General features: G+C 66.8%; 5 protein-coding genes across 5 annotated transcripts; 2 read left to right on the top strand and 3 right to left on the bottom strand.

Moving 5' to 3' along the window:
• Positions 1-689: 689 nt before the first annotated feature.
• Positions 690-2,004, top strand: EMIHUDRAFT_251654 (hypothetical protein; the record flags this gene model as incomplete). The annotated part of the gene is made up of 3 exons (XM_005791216.1): positions 690-863; positions 1,522-1,719; positions 1,798-2,004. 3 exons carry the CDS (start codon positions 690-692, stop codon positions 2,002-2,004), a joined length of 579 nt encoding a protein of 192 aa, XP_005791273.1.
• Positions 2,005-2,236: 232 nt separating this feature from the next.
• On the bottom strand, positions 2,237-3,812 carry EMIHUDRAFT_122156 (hypothetical protein; the record flags this gene model as incomplete). The annotated part of the gene is made up of 3 exons (XM_005791215.1): positions 2,237-2,656; positions 2,863-3,015; positions 3,195-3,812. The coding sequence occupies 3 exons, from the start codon at positions 3,810-3,812 to the stop codon at positions 2,237-2,239; spliced, it is 1,191 nt and encodes a 396-aa protein (XP_005791272.1).
• Positions 3,813-4,367: 555 nt separating this feature from the next.
• On the top strand, positions 4,368-5,466 carry EMIHUDRAFT_446881 (hypothetical protein). The gene is made up of 3 exons (XM_005791214.1): positions 4,368-4,754; positions 4,838-4,942; positions 5,143-5,466. Exons 1-3 carry the CDS (start codon positions 4,392-4,394, stop codon positions 5,221-5,223), a joined length of 549 nt encoding a protein of 182 aa, XP_005791271.1. The 5' UTR covers positions 4,368-4,391; the 3' UTR covers positions 5,224-5,466.
• A 948-nt stretch (positions 5,467-6,414) lies between these two features.
• EMIHUDRAFT_251650 (hypothetical protein) lies at positions 6,415-6,835 on the bottom strand (the record flags this gene model as incomplete). Its single annotated transcript, XM_005791213.1, has 2 exons — positions 6,415-6,649; positions 6,729-6,835. The coding sequence occupies 2 exons, from the start codon at positions 6,833-6,835 to the stop codon at positions 6,415-6,417; spliced, it is 342 nt and encodes a 113-aa protein (XP_005791270.1).
• A 1,150-nt stretch (positions 6,836-7,985) lies between these two features.
• EMIHUDRAFT_49528 (Hypothetical protein) lies at positions 7,986-8,529 on the bottom strand (the record flags this gene model as incomplete). The annotated part of the gene is made up of 3 exons (XM_005791212.1): positions 7,986-8,060; positions 8,210-8,351; positions 8,444-8,529. Coding segments are annotated over 3 exons (303 nt in total), but the record flags the coding sequence as incomplete, so codon positions are not given.
• Between the last annotated feature and the right edge of the window lie 903 nt (positions 8,530-9,432).

Genomic DNA, 9,432 nt, shown 5'->3' with positions numbered 1-9,432 from the left:
GACGCGCACCTCCTTCTGCACGCGGTCAGCTCGAGGGCGATCCTCCGCGACGGGCACGGCAGGGAGCCGCGACCGCACGCGGCCCGGCCACGCCGGCGCTGCGCCTCGCTCCCTCACTCCCTGCTGCTGCTGCTGCTGCAGGAGCCGCCCCACGCGGTGGAGGAGGAGGGCGTGCCCCTGCGGCTGCTGCTGCAGGCGTCGGGCTTACCGCGCGAGGCGAGCGCTCCGGAGGGACACTTCTTCAGAGGGCGGAGGCACTTCAGGGGCACAACTCAGAGCCACTCAGAGCCATTTCCGGAGGGAGGACTGCCGCGCGAGACACCACATACGTCCATACCGCGTCCACGGACCCCTCCCGCGCAGGCGTGCAACACTCCGGAGCGCGCGCCACTCCCTTCACAGCTCATCCACTCACTCCACTCAAGGCGTACACACTCGAGGAGCGAGTCCTCCCCGCGAACCGCACCGCCGCCCTCAAGCGAGCCGCCGACGTCTGCCTCCACCCGAGCAAGACGGAGGGCTTCGGCAGCGCCGCCTAGATGATGCGGCGGGCCCGTCTCTCGCACCCTTCTCTCCGAGGTCGCCCTCGCGGACGAAACACGCCTACCCCGGGCCCCCACGTCTACCCCATGCTTGTGCGTCGCTCTCCCGCAGCGTCGCCCCCCCCCCCCTGCCCTCCCGCCGCAGGTATGAACCTGCTCGAGTGCCAGCTGGTCGGCACCCCGGTGGTCAGCACCGCCTTCGGCTCGATGGGCGACTTCACGCGGCTCGGCATCGCGGTGCCGCACCAGCAGCGCACCTTCCTCCTGCGGGGCATGGTAGCCCAGCCGCACGTGCCCGGCGTCGTCGCGGCGCTGCACGCGGTGTACAATGCCACCCGGGGGGCTGCCCCCTTCGGCGAGCACACGCCGAGATTGCGGTCGAGATTGCGTCGAGATTCTCCGAGGGGCTGCACAAACACACGCACACACACACACACACACACACACACACACGCACGCACACACACACACACGCACGCACACACACACACACACACACACACACACACACACACAGAGAGAGAGAGAGAGAGAGAGAGAGAGAGAGGGGCTCCCGCCGAGGGACACGTCCACGACCAGCCCCCTCCCGCTCCCGCAGGCGACCCGGCGGAGGTCGCCGCCTACATCACCCGCACCTTCTCTGCGCGCGTCGTCGGCGACGCCACTCCACGAGAGCGCCTCTCGGCCGGGCCCCGCGCACACCGGCCCTGTCACGCTGCGAGTAGGCGATGCCTTCCACGACTGGCGCCTCTGCCTCTTCGAGTCGCCGCCCGGGGGAGTGGGCCCACTGAGGCACCCGTCCGCTCCATCAGGCTGGTCTCTCTCGTCGAGTCGCCGCCGCCGTCATCGCCGCGCATCCACCGCTCGCTGTACCACCTGGCGACCGCCCCCCTCTCCCACCCCGCCCCACCCGCCCCACGTGTCAGACGTCCGCCGCTAGCCGGGAGCCGGCTCGGACAGGGGCTCTGCCTGGCCCTAGGTGAGCGGGTCGCACACGGGTCCCGAGGAGTCGCACTCCCCATGGGTGCTCTCCTCGCCGCCCGGCGTGCACTACGACCACCGCCAGCTGCAGGGGCTCCTCTCCGCACTCAACTGGAGCGAGTTCGACGCCGCGCTCGTCCCGCTCGTCCGCGCGGACGGGAGCGCTGTGCCGCCGGTGTCCGAGGACGGTTCGGAGGTGCCGCCGCGACCAGCGCCCGAGGTGTGGCAGGATGGCCCGGCTGCAAGCTGCGAGCGCGCCGCACGACGGCCGTAGGTGCATCCCGACCAGCCAGTCCTCGTGAGGACGGCGCTCTTCGTCAACGCGCAGCTCAACTCGTTCCGGCGCCTCGGCGTCGTGCAGATGATCCTGTCGATGGCGAGCGCGAGGGGGCGGGTCAAGCGCTTCCCCGACGGGCTCGCGCGCTTCGCACACCTCGGCGGCGGGGAGGAGCAGGAGGATCACGAACACGATGAGCTTTGAGGTCCTCTCGTTTTGTGAGCCAAAAAATGTCGTGTTCGTATATACGAGTTGCAATGACTAGCCTCGGATTCAATTGTACTTGAATCAGAGGCCTGCAACTACGAACTAGCAGGTCCTTGCCATGAGCCGGGCTCAGGAGAGCGCCAGCAACCAGTTGTTCTAAGGTGAGAGGGCAGCGCAGAGCGTCTTCACCGAGTGTCTCAGACCGTCGCGCACTGCGAAAGACTCCTACCTATGCTTGGCAAGCTCTGCCTTCGCCAGCGCCCTCACTTGCACCCTCGGCGCCGCCGTCCTCGCCAGAGCTATCGTCGCTGGAGCTGTCGCCGCCCTCCCCGCTGTCGCCCTCGCCGCTGTCGCCCTCCCTGCTGCCGCCCTCTCGAGCGGCCCCAGAGAGGCCCTCGGCGGCAGCTCCTTCGGCGGCAGCTCCCTCGGCGGCGCCGGAGGAGGAGGGGCCGGAGGAGGAGGGGCCGGAGGAGGAGGGGCCGCTGGCCTCGGCTCCGCTCGCCTGCGCCTCGAGGCGCGCCCGCTTGCCCTTGCGCCGCCCGGAGCGGGAGAGCTCTGGGGGGCGCGTGTGGTTGCGGGCCGGCAGCGCCGCCTCGATGGCGGCGAGCCAGTCGCCGGTCGCGTTGACGTGGAGAAGCATCTCGAGCACCTGGCGGGGTGGGGAAGGGGGAGGGTGGGGAAGGGGGGGGGGTCGGGCCGGCGGAGGTGTGTGCGCGAGCGGGTCTCTGAAAGGGGCTCTTGGTGCAAAGGGTCTCTGGGTGCAAAGGGCGGAGGGGCGAGGGCCAAGCGAGGGAGGAGAGAATGGCGGCCGAATCGGGGAGGAGAGAGCGCAAGGGGGGTGCAGCGAGAGCGCACCGCAGGAAGCGTGAGGGGCTGCCGCCGGTTGGCGACGTCTGCGACGTGCTCCCGCAGCGGCAGCCGCACCGCCGTCGCGCCGAGCTCTCTCGCCCTCGTCAGCGAGGAGCGCTTTTGCACAGAGACGTCGACGAGGCCGCCGATGACGTAGACCTGCAGCGAGGGTGAGGTGCGGCGGAGGTGCGGCGCGGGTGAGGTGCGCACCGCGCGCGGGTGGGGGTGGTTAGGGAGGGAGGTGGAGGCGGCAGCGAGGCGGTGACGGTGCGCCTCTTGTTGCGTGCGGCGGCGGTGGTGGCGGCTGTCGGTGGCGGCTGTGGCGGCGGTGCAAGCACCTTTGATTTGTCGACGCACGTGAGGGCCTCGTCCGCATCCGGGGAGAGGAAGACGAGGTCGGAGGGAGAGAAGTGGTGCTCGAGGTCCTCGTCGAGCAGCCGCACCTTCCACCGCTTGTGGTCGCCGTCTTGCGGCAGGCAGGGCGCCGGGCAGCGCTGCATCGACGCGAGGTGCAGAGCGACCGGCGCTGGCGCACGCCGGTTGGCGCCCCAGCAGCGGCCGAGCTGCCGGGCGAGCGAGCGCTGCTCCTTGAGGTTCATCGTCGCGCCATACGAGAGGTCGACCACCACCCGAACGCCGTCGCTCAGCGCCGCATCGAGCCGCTCGTTCTGCTCCCTCTTCTCCTGCTCAAGCCGCTCCTTCTCCGCCCTCTCGGCGCGCCAAAAGTCGGCGCGCTCCTCCTCGGACATGCGCTCGAGCATGGCGCCGCGTTCGGCGGCCCGCTGCGCCACCTGCTTCCGCCGACCCTCCCGCTCCCTCCTCCGCCACTCGCCGCGCAGCTCTCGCATCTTTGCCGCCTTGAGCTCGCGTTTCTCCGCTTTGGTCTTACGCACAAAGCCCGGCGGGGGCGCATAACGGGGGACCGCAGGTGACTCCATCCCTCCGTGGAAGAACATAAGAATTTTGGCAGTTACGCGGTCGCACGACACGATTCACGCGAGATAACAAGATAAGAAGTAAGTACTTGATAGGACTGCCGCAAGCGGCGTGGCGTGGAGCGGTTGTGCATCCCTCCGGGGGCCCCTCTGCGCCGGGGAGGCGTTGTTGGAGGCTAGGACGCAAGCGTCCGTCGCCTTTTTCAATCGAACTCGGGGCCCACTCCGCTACGCTCCGACCCGAATTTGGAGGGCCATGAAGTTTAAGGTGTTGCTGCGCAAAAGGGGCGGGGCGCGGGCGCGCGCGCGGCGGGCCGAGAGTTCTTTTTGGAGATCAGACCTTTCGATGGTTCATGCTTTCTATGTCTGTCTATCAAGTCAAGGATGGCCGTGCGCTGATGAGATGGGAGTAGGAGGAGGCAGCTCAGGGCGGCAGCGAGGGCCGCCAGCAGAGGCACGCGGGACGCCGCCATGACGCGGATTCGACGCGGGGGCAAGGCGGCAAAACTGGCCGCCGACCAACGCCGGCCGCCTTGTTTAGCGAATTCTTTGTTTTCCCGATCTGCTTCTGTAGACAGCGCAGGCAGGAGGCGATCGACAATGATGAGGAAAAAGAAGGAGCAGAAGGAGGTTCCAGCCTGGAAGCTTGCCCTCATGGCGGCCGAGGGTGCCTCGGACGACGAGGCGCCCGCCGCTCCTGCTCCTGCGCCAGTTGCCGCGTCGAGCGACGGCGCCAGCAGCAGCGCTGGCGGCAGCAGCGCGGCGCCGGGGGCGGGGGCGGGGGCGGGGGCGGAGGAGGAGGATCGGAAGCGGCCACGCGAGGATGATGATGACGACGACGACGACGACGACGACGACGACGACGACAAGGACCTCTCCGCGTATGCGTTTGGTGACGAGGAGGAGGAGGAGGAGGAGATTGCTCCTAGTGAGGCTGTGCCGCAGAGGCACATGACGCTCGAGGCGCGAGCGATGCCGCGGAAGGGGCAAGCCTCGCGCGGCCCGCCACCCCGCACCGGACTCAGCGGACCAGTCGCGATGAGTAGGAGCGAGTGCTCGCGCGCGAGGCGCACGACGCAGCGAGTGTGCGCGTCAACCGGACCTTTTACGCGGACGACGACAAGAAGAGCGAGGAGAAGAGTGCGGGGCGGGTGCGCTCGCGCCGCTCCCCCGCGCCCCATCCCCACTCGCCCCTCACGGCCCTGGCCACGGCCCACCCCCGAGGACACACTTCCACTACAGCTCGCCCCACCCCCTCCCCCTCCCCACCGGCACCGGCTGTGCACAGCCGCCGCCCTCGCCGCCCTCGCCGCGCCCGCACCCGCACACACCGCTCTCTCCTCCGCCGCAGGAGCGGTCCGCAGACCGGAAGAAGATCATGCGCATGCGGCAGGTCGAGGCTCAAAAGGCGCTGCACCCACAGAAAAGGTAGAGGGGTCCCCGCAAACACAGTCCGGCGCCCAGCCCCGTCCCCCTTCGCCCTCGGACCCCCTGGGAGGGTGGCTCGACGCGATCAAGTTTCTTTAGGACATAGCGTGGGGGACGGAGCACGGAGCCGTGGAAGGGTAGGAGAGCGCAGGCGGCCGGGGGCCGATGGGGTGAGGCGGTGGGGGGTTTCCCCATTCGGCATTTCCCCTTACCTGTGTAATTACGAGATAAGGAAAGATCTAAGACGCGTGACCTGCCGCGGCGGACGCGCGGCGCCCCGCACGCAGTACGATTTTCCCGTGGGCGTGGCTTCGACCAAATATCGGATACGTGGCTGGGTTCACAGCGATTGTAGGAAAATGACGGGACCACTTGACGGTCGCGGCCTTCCGACTCGCGCCTCCGCCTCACTGGCACTATTGTAGCCCTGGCCGGTGCGCGTGCAGAGTTGAAGTTCCCGAGTGAAAATTCGAACGCGTTCTCTCACGGTGACCAAAAAATGTCCACCTCAGAGGCACCTCCGGAGGCAGGCCGCCGCACGCCGGCGACACAGCTCCAGCTGTCGAACTGACCCGCAGCTCCTCTCAGAGCGGGACCTGTGACGAAAGTTGACTGAGGCGGTTGTCAGGAATCATCATACGGATCACATGGTGGCTCTCTCATGACGGGAGAGCGCCCGACCACTCCTGGGTGGCACTGCCACCGGTGTCGCTCGACGTCCTGTCGACAGCGTGCCGACAGCGACACAGACCATGTGGGACGCGTCGAGTATCGACCTCTACTGCTTACCCAGCCTTCGAGTGTATCCTGGCTGTGGTCCCACACCCACTGGTGTCCATCTCAGAGACCGCAGGAGGTCATGAGGGTCGATGGGAGTGCCAACCCCACAATGCCTAAAAACCCAGCCCAGTACGGCTCTAGACACTAGAGTAATTATATCGCGACCCGTTCCGCCGCTGCGAACCAGCTGGTTCTCTCGAGTCTCGTACACACCCCGCACGCGCGCACCCAGACCTCCACCTCTGGGGGGGGCGCGGGGGCCCCCGGAGGCACCGTGCGCCGCGCCGCAGTGCGGAAACGGGGCCCCGGCGCTCAGAGTCGCTCAGAGCACCAACTTCCCGATATTAAGCTAGGTTAATCAGAGGGAAGATTTGGAGAGATCTCGAGGAGTACATACAGATAAAACCTCCAAATATCAGAAACCTCCGACCTGATCGGTCGCACTGACCGCCGACAGATCACTCCAGACAGCAGACAGGCCGACGTCTGCACGCAGCCGGCCGGGCGAGAGGCTTGACACGATCCGACCCTGCGACCCTGACGCTGGTGCTCTAGCTATCAGACATACACTGCTGACTGCTGCCACAATGTGCGACCGGTGCTGGCCCACTTGGCGGCCTTCCCGGTCAGTGGTGAGGCGCAGGTCAGAGCTGTCGATGGCGCGATGCCGCACTGGTCCCACATTGGTGACACTAGACCACCAAGTTTGCCGGTCCAAGAGAGAGGCACCGGCGCTGTCCTGAGAAGGTGCGTGGTCCCTCTTGACTGCCCATGCGCGCGAGGCTGTGTAGGCATAGCCTCGAGAGTGCCAGCAGCCAATCCGAGGCGACGCGCATTGCGCCAGAAGCGTGCACGCAGCTGGAAGGACACCTTCCTACTGGCCGTAGATCAGGTCGTCACTGAATGCTTGATACTAAGGCCGCGCGAGCTATGCAGGCGGTCGGTTGAGCAGCATGGCACGGTCAGCAGCGCCGAAAGGATGTCGCAAGAGGGGCGTGATAGCATGGCCGCAAGAGACCGCCGAACTCCCATGTGCCATGAAAACAAGTAAAAAATCGCCAAAAAATCCCGAAAAAATCGGCGCCTTCGGCGGGCCATGGGACCCCATCTCCCCCCCGCATGGACACCCTCTGGGGCCCCCGCGCCGGCCCAGAGACCTCCACACCGCGGCGCGCCCCAAACCGGCCCACGACACGCATATATAATTCACATGATGTGATAATTCATATATGATGACAAGACGCCGAGACGGCGTCAGACCCACAAATTCACAGACACCCGCGCTCCCCCCTTCCCGCCCCCCACCCGGCCCCGCGCAGCCGGCACTGACTCGCCACAGCCGACAACCCCGCGCGCCCCGCCGCACAGCACTCGCAATCTCGACTCAACTCTGGCTACCACACATGCCTCCGCCCCTCCTCTCGGGCGCGCGCCTCTCGCTGCCGCCAGAGACGCGCTGGCGCGCGGTGTGGCAGGCCGCCGGCACAAGCGACAAGCCCGCCCTGCCTCCCACGCTAAGCGCACGCGCCGACAGAGCAGGCGCCGCCCTGAGTATACGGAGAGTCGGCAGCAAGAGAGAGGGCGGCGGCAGAGCACGCCTCCGAGGTAATGCTCAGTCGCCCGCCGCCCGCGCCGCCGCTAACCGCGCCTGGGGAGGGGAGCGGGGGCAGGGGTCGGGGAGAGCGGCTAGCTGCGTGCGTGACGCTTCTAGGAAGCTTCCAGGACATGTTCCGTGCAACAGGCGGCGCTTCGCCGCTGTGTAGGAGGTGTGGCTGGCTGCTGTGTCTCAAGTATCCCGCAGGTGTCCCGCAGGTCTCTCTGCAGTCGTCTCGCAGTCGTCCGAGTGCAGGTCGGGAGTGATTATACTAGATTATTATGTTATTGTGTAATCAGGTCCGGACTGTCCAGAGGTGCGGCCCTCGCCTGCTGCTCCTGGTACTCGACCTCCTCCGAGTAGCTGCGCACTCGGCGGTTCTCGGTGGTGGCGCGGCCGATCGCGGCGACCCACTCATTTCGGTCCGCATCATTGTCCACCGCCAGGAAAAAGTTGCGGTCCGGAACCTGCAGGCGGGCAGCGGAGCAGGCGAGGGGAGGAGCGCTCAGGAGCGCTCGCCGCCGTCGCCGCGGGCGGGCAGTTTGGCTCGCGCGGCGGAGGCGCTCCGGCTGCGGCCGCGGAGCCATTCTGCGCGGGCAGGCGTGGCTAACTCCACCTGCACGGTGAAGGAGAAGGGCTTGTTTGTCAGGTCGTCGGCCGACTTGACGGTGCCACACTGCCGCAGGTCGATGTCCTGGAGGCGCGGCGGCGGGTGGCGCGTGAGAGGCGCGGGAGAGAGGCGCGCGTGCTGCCCTCCCCTCGGCCTATGCGCGCCTCTGTCGGCCGCGCCGAGTAGTCCTGCTTTTTTGAGAATGTGAGCAGCCGCGACGGCTGAGGGTGCGGCGGGCACGTGAGCACGAGCCAGCGCTTGCGGTACTGCCGCAGGAAGAGCGACTCCTTCCACGCCCACCCCTCCTTGCGGATGTCCTCTCGGCGAGGAGGCGGCGCCGCGGAGGTGGAGGAAGACGGCATCGTGTGCCCGTGGCGCTGGTAGAGTGCTGACGCGCTCGAAAAACAAATTTGCGATTCGCGTGAAAATGACCCCAGCGCCGGCATCATCCGTGAAGGCACAAGTGTTCGAAGAGAGAGTGGACCTGAGCAACGATATGACTGGGTGGCAAATGATCGCAGTGGGCATCAGAAGACTCGTCCTTGCGCGAGCGAGGAGAGCTCGATAGACTCGAGGGGCCAGGATATGCAGCAAGGTCCAAGGAGGGCGGAGCTGCGCCGAAAGGCAAAAGAAGCCGAGAGAACAAGGGAACGGCAGGCGGCGGCGGCGGCGCAGAACGAGGCAGAGGAGAGCGACGCGACAGAGGAAGAAGCGACAAGGGAGAGCACGACGAGAAGGGGGAGACCGCGAGGTGGCACGAAGGTTGCAGCGAGAATCGGAGAGAGACTGCGAAGTGAGATAGGAAGAGGCGGACGCCCAAGGGTGGGCGACGGCTAGCGCACCACACCCCTCTCCTTAAAATCCCTGTGTGGTGGCGGCGTGCCGTTCTCCCATCCCTCCCTTCGGTCTTGGAGCACTTGGAGCACTTGGAGTGCAGTCATCAACCTCACATCCAGGGCCAGGGAGCTAAGAAGCGCGCCCAGCGAGCCGGATGATATCGGCATCGGGCTACGGGCTAGAGAGCCCTGACCCCTTAGGGGGGGTGCGCGTTCGCAGGGAAAGGGCCTTAAAGTAAACACGGGTCCCCGAGGGTTAGCTCTGCGCTCCGGGTTTCCCCTAGCAGCGGAACGCCCCCTCTACTCGGGGCTAGTAGACACCAGACACTAGCACGACAACACACAGATTCCGGCGCGTGATAGACTGATGTTGAACTTTGTAGACGCCGTCGC

Source organism: Emiliania huxleyi (assembly GCF_000372725.1).
Source record: "Emiliania huxleyi CCMP1516 unplaced genomic scaffold EMIHUscaffold_1147, whole genome shotgun sequence".
In the NCBI taxonomy this organism is placed as follows: Eukaryota; Haptophyta; order Isochrysidales; family Noelaerhabdaceae; genus Emiliania; species Emiliania huxleyi.
Note: the sequence above shows the minus strand (reverse complement) of the source record. Positions and strands in the feature narration are given on the sequence as shown.